The sequence below is a fragment of the Bison bison genome, unplaced genomic scaffold, assembly GCF_000754665.1.
Source record: "Bison bison bison isolate TAMUID 2011002044 unplaced genomic scaffold, Bison_UMD1.0 scf7180017864485, whole genome shotgun sequence".
Taxonomy (NCBI): Eukaryota; Metazoa; Chordata; class Mammalia; order Artiodactyla; family Bovidae; genus Bison; species Bison bison.
The window spans coordinates 1,026,837-1,041,439 of record NW_011495045.1 but is presented as its reverse complement, the minus strand read 5'-3'; the positions used below and the strand labels follow the sequence as shown (position 1 = coordinate 1,041,439).

At 39.7% G+C, this 14,603-nt stretch overlaps 1 protein-coding gene across 3 annotated transcripts in view; it reads right to left on the bottom strand.

Moving 5' to 3' along the window:
• CUL5 (cullin 5) overlaps positions 1-14,603 on the bottom strand; it is a 130,241-nt gene that overhangs the window by 96,933 nt on the left and 18,705 nt on the right. For all 3 annotated transcript variants that reach the window (XM_010862833.1, XM_010862831.1, XM_010862830.1), the window contains one exon: positions 11,980-12,089. In XM_010862833.1, coding sequence (XP_010861135.1) covers positions 11,980-12,050 — 71 coding nt within the window. In that variant the 5' untranslated portion in view covers positions 12,051-12,089. The remainder of the gene's footprint in view (positions 1-11,979; positions 12,090-14,603) is intronic.

Sequence of the window (14,603 nt, the reverse complement as noted above, 5' to 3'; positions counted from 1 at the left end):
GTTTTTAGTTGTTACTGAGCTCTTGTGAAGTCAGATATCTAATCCGGAAAGGCTGATGATTTTCCAGCACGATATGCATTACTTTTGAGTGATTAATTTGAACTCTGAGACTAAGAAAATGAAAAGGGAATAGGAAAGTCTTGCTTGTCACTTGGACTTAGAACATAACTATCTGCTCTGCCGCATCTTGGCTTGGCCACTGCTGAAGAAAAGTCACTGGCTTTTTCAGAATCCTGAATTCACAAATCCTAATTACTTGGCTCTGACTCTAAGCTAAAAACTGACAATAGTCTGATACTGGCTATTTAAACCTCAACACAAGCTGTGCTGAACTAAAGCAAGCATATGCTCAGTGAACAGGGCTTTGACTTAAGGACTGTAGAAGATTTAAGACACCCTCTCTGAAGCCTAAATTGAAAACATCATGGATTCTGGCTAGACCATCTGAATCACTTGCAGATGCCCATAGGAAAGGGCTCATTCTATGACAGGGCCATCTCCATCAAGCTGTCAGTTACACAGGCCTAAAGTACATTCCTAACTTATGACTACTGCCAAAAGTTGTAAGTTGGGAGAATGCACTCTACTCACTTGTTACAGACTGGAGTCACGATTCCTTTTCAGGGAAGTCTCACTGCTATGGACTTGTATCCAGCTTTCTGGATTAGCTGCAGCTTTCAAGAATGAATTAATAACTTGATTTTATTTCCCTCACATTCACCTTACCATTCCTTGCACACACACACTTATTAAGGCAGCTTCATTATTAACCACAGCTATCTCCAGAAAGGAACTGATCTTTTCCCAGGTGGCACTAGTGGTAAAGAAAACACTTGCCAATGCAGGAGATGTAAGAGACCTGGGTTCAATCCCTGGGTCAGGAAGATCCCCTGGAGAAGGAAATGGCAACCCACTCCAGTATTCTTGCCTAGAGAATCCCATGAACAGAGAAACCTGGCAGGCCTCAGTCACTGAGTTGCAAAGAATCTGAACACAAGTGAAGTGACTTAGCCAGCATAATACACACACTGCACTAGGTAAATAATCAGGACAAAAAAGGTATAGGAGGTGACATAAACTTATTTTGAAAATTTTTGATTTCATGCAGACTAATCCCAAATCACATATCTTTCTAGTTAAGTTGTATAAAAAAATTTTTTTTGTAAAAATGTTTCTGTTCATCCTCCAGGTCTGGGTGATTGGGAGAAAAATGAAAAGTCTTCATTGCTGAATGGGACACACAGATTCTACAAGAGAGAAAAAAATAAAACACAGCACCTGGTGAAGTACAGAGAGGAGGACATTGATGTTTGCTTTTCGTAAGTATTCTTGAAATCTTTCCCTTCTTCCTGAAGGAAAACTCTGGGGGTTGGCTTCCCACACTCCTGTGAGTCCTTTCAATTCAAACTGAATGCCATGTTTCAATCATACCTACCAGTGCTCTGAGATAGCAGGAAGCAGCTCCAATTGCTACACCTTTCACAATGAACACCTCTAAACGATGTCCACACTATGAAACCAATGAGAAGGTGTCATGGATAAAGAAACTGATTGGAACTAATTGCCTTCAGGCAGTCCATCTGAACAAGTCATGAACTAAATTAAACAGACTAAATTTAGGATGCTAAAGTGAATGACCCCATGGGATGACATACTGAGGGGGCCTGTTAGCTTACACTATCGAGTTGGCCAAAAGATTCGTTCCATCTTTTCTGTAAGATGGCTTAAGTAGTGCTTAGTTGTCTTTAACTTCATTTGAAACAATTTTGTGACAGCTGTCATATCAGCAGGGATTTTTTTTAAAATTTCACCAAAACTGGTGAATTTTCGTGTACCCATTTTAATATTGAAGATGGAAGGAAAAAAGCTACATTTTCAGGATACTATGTTTTATTATTTTAAGAAAGTTAAAACGCAAAATGAAAAAAAATGACTTGTGCATTATATGGACAAAGTGCTGTGACTGATCCAACATGTCAAAGTGGTTTGCTGAGGGAGGGAATCCTGTCTTATGAGCTCCTTCCAGAAAAACAAATGATTAGTCCAACAAGTACTGATCCCAATAAAATCAACTGGAAGCAGCACTCAACTTAAAGTATCCTTAATTAGTCAACAGAAGATGCACAATATTCCCTTAGGATGACACAAAACCGCATGTTCCTTTGATGACCAGGCAAAAACTGTTACAGCTTGGCTGGGAAGGTCTGATTCATCCACCATATACACCAGATATCGCACCTTTGGAAGTGCATTTATTTTGGTCTTTACAAAATTTTAATGAAAAAAATTTCAATTCCCTAGGAGACTGTGAAAGGCACCTGCAAAAGTTCTTTGCTCAAAAAGGATGGAATTATGATGTTGCCCAAAAAATGGCAAAAGGTAGTAGAACAAAACAATGAATATGATGTTCAATAAAGCTCTTGGCAGAAATGAAAAATATGTCTTCTATTTTTACTTATACTTTTCTTATTTTTACAGGAAAAGGTCAGTTTTCATTCCAATCCCAAAGAAAGGCAATGCCAAAGAATGCTCAAACTACTGCATAGTTGCACTCATCTCAACACACTAGCAAAGTAATGCTCAAAATTCTTCAAGATAAGCTTCAACAGTACGTGAACCAAGAACCTGCAGATGTTCAAGCTGGATTTAGAAAAGACAGAGGAACCAGAGATCAAATTGCCAACATCTGTCAGATCATAGAAAAAGAAAGAGAATTCCAGAAAAACATATACTTTCTGCTTCACTGATATACTAACGCTTTTGACTGTGTGGATCATAACAGACTGTGGAAAATTCTTCAAGAGATGGGAATACCAGACCACCTTACCTGCTTCCTGAAATATCTGTATGCAGATCAAGGAGCAACAGTTAGAACCAGACATGGAACAATGAACTGGTTCAAAATTGGGAAAAGGGTACTTCAAGGCTATACATTGTCACCCTGCTTATTTAACTTATATGCAGAGTACATCATGCAAAATGCCGGGCTGGATGAAGCACAACCTGGAATCAAGATTGCTGGGAGAAATATCAGAAATCTCAGATATGCAGATGACATCACCCTTATGGCAGAAAGTGAAGAGGAACTAAAGTGCTCTTTGATAAAGTAAAAGAGGAGAGTGAAAAAACCTGGCTTAAAATTCAACATTCAAATAGCTAAAATCATGGCATCTGGTCCCATCACTTCATGGCAAATAGATGGGGGAAAAAATGGAAACAGTGACAGACTATTTTCTTGGGCTCCAAAATCACTGCAGATGATAACTACAGCCATGAAGTTTAATGATGCTTGCTCCTTGAAAGAAAAGTTATGACAAACCCAGACAGTGTATTAAAAAGCAGAGACATTACTTTTCCAACAAAGGTCCATCTAATCAAAGCTATGGTTTTTTCCAGTAGTCATGTATGGTTGTGAGAGCTGGACCATAAAGAAGGCTGAGCACTGAAGAAAAATTGATGCTTTTGAACTGAGGTGTTGGAGAAGACTCTTGAGAGCCCCTTGGAATGCAAGGAGATCCAACCAGTGAATCCTAACGGAAACCAGTCCTGAATATTCACTGGAAGGGTTGATGCTGAAGCTGAAGCTCCAATACTTTGGCCACCTGATGCGAAGAGCTGACTCATTAGAAAAGACCCTGATGCTGGGGAAGACTAAAGGCAGGAGAAGAAGAGGACGACAGAGGACAAAATGGTTGGATGGGATCACTGACTCAATGGACATGAGTTTAAGCAAGCTCTGGGAGATGGTGAAGGACAGGGAAATCTGGCGTGCTGCAGTCGATGGGGTCATAAAGAGTTGGATATGACTAAGTGACTGAACAACAACAATTTTTACTTTAAAAACTGAGGGAATTTTCGGCCAATCCAATATCTAATTTATGTCTTGCCTGGAGTACCCAGAAATGCAAACTTTTTCTTTCCAGGGGTACCATGTGGATCCTCTGAAACTGTATTTCTTTTCATGTGTACCCTGACTATCACGACACTACCTTCAACCCTGAAAAATTTTCAGGTCAAATTGAACTTTATGGCCACAGTTGTACTTTACTTGACTCAACGCCTCAGGCATGTAAAAAGCGTCCAGGGCTTCCCTGGTGGCTCAGTGGTAAAGAATCCGCCTGCCAATGCAGGAGATGTGGGTTCCATCCCTGGGTAGGTAAGATTTCCTGGAGAAAGAAATGGCAAACCACTCCAAAGTTTTTGCCTGAGGGGCAATAGTCCATGGGGTCCCAAAAGAGTCAGACACAACTTAGTGACTAAACAATACAACAGACAACAGAAACTGAGGGAGAAAGACAGCTGTTTTTCTAAGACAAATGTCATGGTTAGGAGGAATTAATTTTAACTAGGCAAATCTATGCCTTTGAAGGAAACAATAGCAAAGATCAATAAAACTAAAACCTGCTTCTTTGAAAAGATAAACTTTTCAAAGAAAAGTTTTCAAGAAAGTTTTCAAAATTCAAGAAAAATTTTCAAGAAAATTGACAAACCATTAACCAGCCTCCTTAAGAAAAAAAGGGAGAAGACTCAAATCAATAAAATTAGAAATGAAACAGGAGATGTTACAACACACAATGCAGAAATACAAAGGATCATTAAGAGACTACTATGAGCAACATTGTATACACCTATAAAATGGACAACCTCTTAAAAAAGTATATCCTTCTAAGACTTAATCAAGAAGAAACTGAAAATATGTACAGACCAACTGAAAATAGGTACAGCACTGAAATCAAACTTGTGAGCAAAAAATTTCCCCAAAAACCAAAGTCCAGGGCTACATGGCTTCATGGGAGAAGGCAATGGCACCCCAGTCCAGTACTCCTGCTTGGAAAATCCCATGGATGGAGGAGCCTGGAAGGCTGCAGTCCATGGGGTCGCTGAGGATCGGACACGACTGAGCGACTTCACTTTCACTTTTCACTTTCACGCACTGGAGAAGGAAATGGCAACCCACTCCAGTATCCTTGCCTGGAGAATCCCAGGGACAGGGGGGCCTGGTAGGCTGCTGTCTTTGGGGTCACACAGAGTCGGACGCGACTGAACCAACTTAGCAGCAGCAGCAGATGGCTTCACAGGTGAATTCCATCAAATGTTTAGAGAACAAATAACAACTATCTTTCTACCAATACACAAGCCTTTCCCAAATACAGATTTCTGAGTCCAGGTGAAACAAAGCCAGCTATTTGGAAGCTATCAGCTACTTCCTCCCCTGTGAGCACTAAGGAGCTGGGGGAACATGAGAGGCAGCCATCCACCACATATGCTATTTCTTACCATAAACAAGGAATTGGTATGTGAACAATAAAGGAAGCAGGATTGGCCCCAAATACCTAGATGCATATGAAAGAAATGATTTTAGCAAGCCCAGACGCTTGTATTTTCCCATACCTAGAAAATCGCTAAATCTCTTAATGTGATAAATTTAGTTTTCTCTTAATTAACAGTAATCTTTTAATATTCAGATTACCTGCCCCTTGCTACAAACTTATACACAGCCTGGCTCCTCCCCCACCTCCTCTGAGTCAACTTTCTTGGGGTCACTTGAGATGATGTCTCCCACCATCCTAACATTTCCACCAAACAAAACCTAATTCTCAACGGTCAGGTTGCTTGTATTTTTTTTAGTCTACAACACACACAATATTACGGGCCAGTATCACTGATTTACATATGCAAATATCCTCAACAAAACACTAACAAATGCATCCAATAACATGTCAAAAGGATCACATACCATGATCAAGTGGGATTTATCCCAAGCATGCAAGGATTCTTCAATATACATAAATTAAAGTGATCTGTTGTTGTTGTTCAGTCTATCAGTCATGTCCAACTCTTTGTGACCACAAGGACTGTAGCACGCCAGGCTTCCTTGTCCTTCACTATCTTCCAGAGCTTGCTAACACTCATTTCCACTGAGTCAGTGATGCCATTAAACCATCTTATCCTCTGTCATCCCGTTTTCCTGCTCTCAATCTTTCCCAGCATCAGAGTTTTTTTCCCAATGAGTTGGCTCTTTGCATTAAGAGGCCAAAGTATTGGAGCTTCAGCACCAGTCCTTCCAATGAATCTTTCTTTAGGAATAACTACTTTGATCTCCTTGCTATCCAAGGGACTCCCAAGGGTCTTCTTCCAGCACCACAATTTGAAAGCATCAATTCTTCCACACTCAGCATTCTTTATGGTTGCACTCTCACATTCATATATAACTATAGGAAAAACCATACCTTTGACTATACAGACCTTTGTCAGCAAAGTAATGTCTCTGCTCTTTAATACGCTATCTAGGTTTGTCACAACATTTCTTTCAAGGACCAAGCATCTTTTAATTTTATGGCTGCAGTCACTGTACACAGTGATTTTGGAGCCCAAGAAAATAAAGTCTGTCACTATTTCCACATTCTATCCCATCTATTTGTCATGAAGTAATGGGACCAAATGCCACGATCTTAGTTTTCTAAATGTTGAGTTTTAAGCCAACTTTTTCACTCTCCTTTTTCACCTTCATCAAGAGGCTCTTTAGTTCCTCTTTACTTTCTGCCATTAGGGTGATGTCATCTGCATATGTGAGGTTATTGATCTTTTTCCTGGCAGTCTTGATTCCAGCTTGTGATTCTCCCAGCCCAACATTTCACACGATGTACTCTACAGTTCAGTTCAGTTGCTCAGTTGTGTCCGACTCTTAGCGACCCCATGAATTGCAGCACGCCAGGCCTCCCTGTCCATCACCAACTCCCGGAGTTCACTCAAACTCACGTCCATCGAGTCAGGGATGCCATACAGCCATCTCATCCTCTGTTGTCCCCTTCTCCTCCTGCCCCCAATCCCTCCGAGCATCAGAGTCTTTTCCAATGAGTCAACTCTTCGCATGAGGTGGCCAAAGTACTGCAGCTTTAGCATCATTCCTTCCAAAGAAATCCCAGGGTTGATCTCCTTCAGAATGGACTGGTTGGATGTCCTTGCAGTTCCAGGGACTCTCAAGAGTCTTCTCCAACACCACAGTTCAAAAGCATCAATTCTTCGGCGCTCAGCCTTCTTCACAGTGCAACTCTCACATCCATACATGACCACAGGAAAAACCATAGCCTTGACTAGACGGACCTTTGTTGGCAAAGTAATATCTCTGCTTTTCAATATGCTATCTAGGTTGGTCATAACTTTCCTTCCAAGGAGTAAGGGTCTTTTAATTTCATGGCTGCAGTCACCATCTGCGGTGATTTTGGAGCCCAGAAAAATAAAGTCTGACACTGTTTCCACTGTTTCCCCATCTATTTTCCATGAAGTGATGGGACCAGATGCCATGATCTTCGTTTTCTGAATGTTGAGCTTTAAGCCAACTTTTTCACTCTCCCCTTTCACCTTCATCAAGAGGCTTTTTAGTTCCTCTTCACTTTCTGCCATAAGGGTGGTGTCATCTGCATATCTCAGATTATTGATATTTCTCCCAGCAATCTTGATTCCAGCTTGTGCTTCTTCCAGCCCAGTGTTTCTCATGATGTACTCTGCATAAAAGTTAAATAAGCCGGGTGACAATATACAGCCTTGACGTACTCGTTTTCCTATTTGGAACCAGTCTGTTGTTCCATGTCCAGTTCTAACTGTTGCTTCCTGACCTGCATACAAATTTCTCAAGAGGCAGATCAGGTGGTCTGGTATTCCCATCTCTTGAAGAATTTTCCACAGTTTATTGTGATCCACACAGTCAAAGGCTTTGGCATAGTCAATAAAGCAGAAATAGATGTTTTTCTGGAACTCTCTTGCTTTTTCCATGATCCAGCAGATGTTGGCAATTTGGTCTCTGTTTCGTCTGCCTTTTCTAAAACCAGCTGGAACATCTGGAAGTTCACAGTTCACATATTGCTGAAGCCTGGCTTGGGGAATTTTGAGCATTACTTTACTAGTGTGTGAGATGAGTGCAATTGTGCGGTAGTTTGAGCATTAAGTTAAATAATCAGGGTGACAATATACAGCCTTGAAGTACTCATTTCCCAATTTTAAACCAGTCCATTGTTCATGTCCGGTTCTAACTGCTGCTTCTTGGCCTGCATACAGGTTTCTCAGGAGGCAGGTTAGGTGGTCTGGTATTCCCATCTCTCAGAATTTTCCACAGTTTGTTGTGATCTACACAAAGGCTTTAGCATCATCAACAAAGCAGAGAGTAGATGTTTTTTGGAATTCCCTTGCCTTCTCTATGATCCAGTGGATGTTGGCAATTTGATCTCTGGTTCCTCTGCCTTTTCTAAATCCAGCTTGCACATCTGCAAGTTCTCAGTTCATGTACTGTTAAAGCCTAGCTTAAAGGATTTTGAGCATTACCTTGCTAGCATGTGAAATGAGTGCTATTATGCAGTAGTCTAAACATTCTTTGGCATTGCCTTTTTTTGGGACTGAAATGAAGACTAACATTTTTCAATACCGTGACCACTGCTGAGTTTTCCAAATTTGCTGGCATACTGAGTGCAGCACTTTAACAGCATCATCTTTTAGGATCTGAAATAGCTCAGCTGGAATTTCATCACCTCCACTAGCTTTGTTCATAGTAATGCTTCTGAAGCCCCATTTGAGTTAACACTCCAGGATGTCTGGCTCTAAGTGAGTGATCACACCATTGTGGTTATCCAGGGCCTTTTTGTATAGTTCTGTGTATTCTTGCCACCTCTTCTTAATCTTTTCTGCTTCTGTTAGGGCCTCACGTTTTCTGTCCTTTACTGTGCCCATCTTTGCATGAAATGTTCCCTTGGTATCTCTAATTTTCTTGAAGAGATCACTAGTCTTCCCCATTCTTCCTCTCTTCTTCCCATTGTTTTCCTCTATTTCCTTGCATTGTTCACCTAAGAAGGCATCTTATCTTTCCTTGCTATTCTTTGGAACTCTGCATTCACATGGGTGTATCTTTCCTTTTCTCCTTTGCCGTTCTTTTTCTTCTTTTCTCAGCTATTTGTAAGGCCTCCTCAGGCAACCATTTTGCCTTGCTGCATTTCTTTTTCTTGAGGATGTTTTTGATCACTAACTCCTGTATAATTTTACACACTTCTGTCCATGGTTCTTCAGGCATTTATCAGATCTAATCCCTTGAATCTATTTGTCACTTCCACTGTATAATCATAAAGGATTTGATTTAGGTCATACCTGAATGGCCTAGTGGTTTTCCCTATTTCAATTTAAGTCTAAATTTTGCAATAAGGAAGTGATGATCTGAGCCACAGTCAGCTTCAGGTCTTGTTTTTGCTGACTGTATAGCGTTTCTCCATCTTTGGTTACAAAGAATATAATTCATCTGATTCTAGTATTTACCATCTGGTGATGTTCACATGCAGAGCTGTCTCTTGTGTTGTTGGACAAGGGTGTATACTATAACCAGGGTGTTCTCTTGGCAGAAGTGTTAACCTTTGCCCTGCTTCATTTTGTACTCCATGGCCAAACTTGACTGCTACTTCACGTATCTCTTGACTTCCTACTTTTGCATTCCAGCCCCCTATGATGAAAAGGACATCTTTTTTTGGTGTTACACCACATTAACAAAGTAAAAGATAAAAATCATATGATAATCTCAATAGATACAGAAAAGGCTTTTGAAAAAATTCAACACCGATTTCTGATGACAACCTCTGTAGAAAATGGGCATAGCAGGAACCTATCAACATAAGAAAGGTCATATATGACAAACCCACAACAAACATTTTTCTTAATGGTGAAAAACTGAAAGCATTTCCTCTAAGATCAGGAACAAGATAACACTTGCCACTATTATTTCAACACAGTTTTGGAAGTCCTAGCCATGGCAATCAGAGAAGAAAAAGAAATAAAAGGAATCAAGAATGGAAAAGAAGTCCTAAAACTCTCACTGTCTGCAGATGACATGATATTACACATAGAAAACCCTAAAGATACCCTCAGAAAATTACTGGAGCTCATCAGTGAATTTAGTAAAGTCACAGGATACAAAATCAATACACAGAAATCCCTTGCATTCCTACACACTAACAGTGAAAAATCAGCAAGTGAAATGGAGGGAACAATCCCACTCACCACTAAAACAAAAATAAAATACCTAGGAGTAAACCTGTCTAAAGACACAAAAGACCAGTATGTAGAAAATTATAGAACACTGATGAAACAAATAAAAGAGGATACAAAGTTGGACTGAATGAATCAATATTGTGAAAATTACTATACTACCTAAAGCAATCTACAGATTCAGTGCAATCCCTATCAAATTACCAATGGCATTTTTCACAGAACTAGAACAAAAAACTTTACAATTTGTATGGAAATACCAAAGACCCCAAATAGCCAATGCAATCAAGAAAGAAAAATGAAACTGGAAGAACTCTCAACCTACCTGACTTCAGACTATGCTACAAAGCTGCAGTAATCAAGACAGTATGGTACTGGTACAAAAACAGAAATATAGACCAATGGAACAAGATAGAAAGCCCAGAGATAAACCCACAAATCTATGGACACCTTATCTTTGACAAAGAGGGCAATGGAGAAAAGACAACCATTTCAATAAGTAGTGCTGGGAAACCTGGACAGCTATGAGTAAAAGAATGAAATTAGAACACTTCTTAATACCATACACAAAAATAAACTCAAGATAGATTAAAGACCTAAATGTAAGGCCAGAAACTACAAAACTCTTAGAGGAAAATACAGGCAAAACATTCTTTGACATAAACCCCAGCAAGACCCTCTTTGACCCACCTCCTAGAGTAGTGAAAAAAAAAAAACAAAAATAAAGAAATGGGACCTAATTAAATTTAAAAGCTTTTGCACAGCAAAGGAAACTTTAAACAAGATGAAAAGACAACCCTCAGAATGGGAGAAAATAATCAAAAAAGAAGCAACTGTCAAAAGCTTAATCCCCCAAATATACAAGTAGTTCACATAGCCAACATCAGAAAAACAAACAACCTAATCAAAAAAATGGGTGGAAGATCAAAACAGACATTTCTCCAAAGACAACACACAGACAGCCAACAAATACATGAAAAGATACTCAACATCTCTCATTATTAGAGAAATGCAAATTAAATTACAATGAGGCACTATCTCATATAAGTCAGAATGGCCATCATCAAAAAAAATCTACAAAGAATAAGTGCTGGAGAGGATGTGGAGAGAAGGAAACCCTCTTACACTGTTTGTGGGAATATAAATTGATATAACCATGATGAAAAACAGTATGGAGATTCCTTTAAAAACTAGGAATAAAACCACCACCAAATGACCCAGCCACCCCACTCTGGGTATATACCCTGAGAAAACAGTAATTCAAAAGGACACATGTACCCCAACCTTCAAAGCAGCACTATTTACATTAGCTAGGAAACAGAAGCAACCTAGATGTGTCCACTGACAGATAAATGAATAAAGAAGTTGTGGTTCATAAATACAATGAAATATTAATGAATGAAAGTCGCTTAGTCGAGTCTGACTCTTTGCAACCCCATGGACTATACAGTCCATGGAATTCTGCAGGCCAGAATACTGGAGTGGGTAGCCTTTCCCTTCTCCAGGGAATCCTCCCAAACCAGGAACTGAACCGGGTCTCCTGCATTGCAGGTGGATTCTTTGCCAGCTGAGCTATCAAGGAAGCCTAGGAATGGTTCAGTGATTGGTGGTACCCCAATACCAGTAATGGGCTTCCCTGGTGGCTCAGACAGTAAAGAATCTGCCTGCAAGGCAGGAAATGCAGGTTTGATCCCTGGGTTGGGAAGATCCTGGGAGAAGGAAATGGCAACCCACTCCAGTATCCTTGCCTGGGAAATCCATGGACAGAGGAGCCTGGTGGGATACAGTCCACAGCTCATAAAGAGTTGAACTCGACTGAGTGACTAACATTTTCACTTTCAATACCAGTAATTACTTCAAACAGGTAAGCAGTCCAATCTGGAGCCAATATTCCATTTGAATACAGCCACCAAAATTTCCTTTATGTTAGCACAAAGTTAGAATGAACCGATTACTTACGAAAACAGATCAAACCACTGCTGTTTTGTAACAGATTCCTGGCGTAAAAGCTTCAGAACAATTGGACGCATGAAATCCCATTTGTCTTCAAACTGAAGAGAACCTTTATTCTAAAAAAAAAAAGGACAGAGTAGTTGAAGGGCAGTTAAATCAGAAGTGTGTTATTTTTATCTCATAAGAGACAAACAGAGAAATTTAAAAGAGTCAGACTTCCATAATGGAATCCCTATAACTTTATCTGGTATCAAGGAATCACAGGAAGAACTCACCATAAGAGAAAAAAAAAAAGGTTACATGAAAGGGTATAGTGAAGAATTTGGCCTTCTCCAAAGAGCAGGTCTGGACTTTGCCCTTGGCTTCTAGTAAGCAGTATCCCTGAGTCCTGGGAAAGTTGGGATAAGAGAGTCCCTGGGGGCCTTGAGTCATACTGGATAATCTAACAATGTGATTTAGAGAGGGGACTGGTAAACCTATATAGTTTTAGGGTGGGAGCTGGTCAATCCAGAAATACCAACAATGAGATTTTGGGGTCATTGTGATTTGGGGTCATTTGCGATTTGGGGTCAACCTGGAGACTGAGATTACCCACATGAGCAATGCCTACATGATGAAGACTTAATAAAAATTTTGGACACCAAAGTGTGGGTGAGCTTCTCTGACTGGCAGTACTTGTATGCCCTGTGTTTAATGAGGGAAGGAGAGAAGACCTGACAATACCAGCGAGGACATGGGAAGCTCTGTTTTTGACCCTCCTGGACACCAGCCTATATGTTTCTTCCTTTAGCTGAAAAAAGGCCCTTAATAAACATAACCATCAGCAGAGCAGTTTTCAGTAAGATCTTATTGACTATTTTCACAAATTTATGAATATCTCTAACAAATTATTGAGTCTCAGTATTTTGGGAATCCCCCAAATTTGCAGCTTGTGTCAGAAGTGAGGGTGGTCTTGTGTTTAGAGACTGTGCCCTAACTCCTCACAAAAAGTACACTGAAAATCCAAATAAACTCTGATAGCTGAGGAAGGAAGAAAAAAACAGAAAGATACTCATCTCATTTTATAATACTTACAAAACCTTGATACCAAACTGTGAGACAAGAACAAGAAATGGTAATTCTAGACCAATCTAATTTAAAAATATAGATGTAAAACTCTTAAAAATATTAGTAAATTAAGTGGCATATCAAAAAAATAATACCTCATAATCATACATGTTTATTCCAGTAATGTGAAAGTGGTTCAATCTAAGGGGAAAAAAATCAATTCATTATTAAAATGGGGGGGGGACACCCCATATGTGTTAGTCATGAATACTTTTCATTTTCAAGTTAACTATGGCTATGGTTTTTCCAGTGGTCATGTATGGATGTGAGAGTTGGACTGTGAAGAAAGCTGAGTGCTGAAGAATTGATGCTTTTGAACTGTGGTGTTGGAGAAGACTCTTGGGAGTCCCTTGGACTGCAAGGAGATCCAACCAGTCCATTCTGAAGGAGATCAGCCCTGGGATTTCTCTGGAGGGATTGATGCTAAAGCTGAAACTCCAGTACTTTGGCCACCTCATGCAAAGAGTTGACTCATTGGAAAAGACTCTGATGCTGGGAGGGATTGGGAGCAGGAGGAAGAAGGGACGACAGAGGATGAGATGGCTGGATGGCATCACTGACTTGATGGACATGAGTCTGAGTGAACTCCGGGAGTTGGTGATGGACAGGGAGGCCTAGCGTGCTGCGATTCATGGGGTCACAAAGAGTAGGACACGACTGAGTGACTGAACTGAACTGAACTGATGGCCATATGACTTGGTTTAATCAATAAATTTCAACAAAAATCATTAATTTTCTAATATGGCAGCACCAAACACCCTTATGAATTTCACTACTGATTTTACTATATGTTTGTTGAGAATATTGCTCCCTTGTGTCAGATAAGATCCATGTACTGAATGGAATCTTCAAACTCCCTGAAATTATATTTCAGAAGCAGTTTTTAAACATATGGTCTAACAAGAATCTACACCAGGATCATGTAGAGTGGTAATTACACAAATATTTATAAAACCTATTACAGATTTGCTGGATCAGAAATCTCTTGAGTTCAGAATTTACATGTTTAGCAAATTCATGATAAAACTACATAAAAACATTACAAAGTCTATGACCCCAAGAAGATTAAGAACTACCAACATTTAACTTTTGTGAAAGCAAATGATACTTCTTCTTACATCTACACAGGTGATCCTAAAAGTAACTGTACTGTCTCACCCCAGGTACCTACTTTTATCACAAAACAATCTTCTTATAAAGACCCAGGAGATACTCAAAAATTAGTACTGGGATTAGCTGTGCTTCCCTAAACAACTACTTTGTTTTTACCTTATGGACTTAAGTGAATCATGCAGGTAACTTTGCTTTTCTTTGTACTGGTTAATGAGAAATTCAGTCAGGTTTGTGATCCTATGGTATATACTTTGTGTACTAATCTTATGGCTGGTTTCATTTTTCCTGTTACTAGTTTCCTATAACCATCTTCTTCATTTACTCTTCCCTCTGAGGGAAGAGTGGGCAAATAAACAAATATGGAAGAAACACAGAAAGGACATGTAAATCTTTTCTTGACTATGACATGA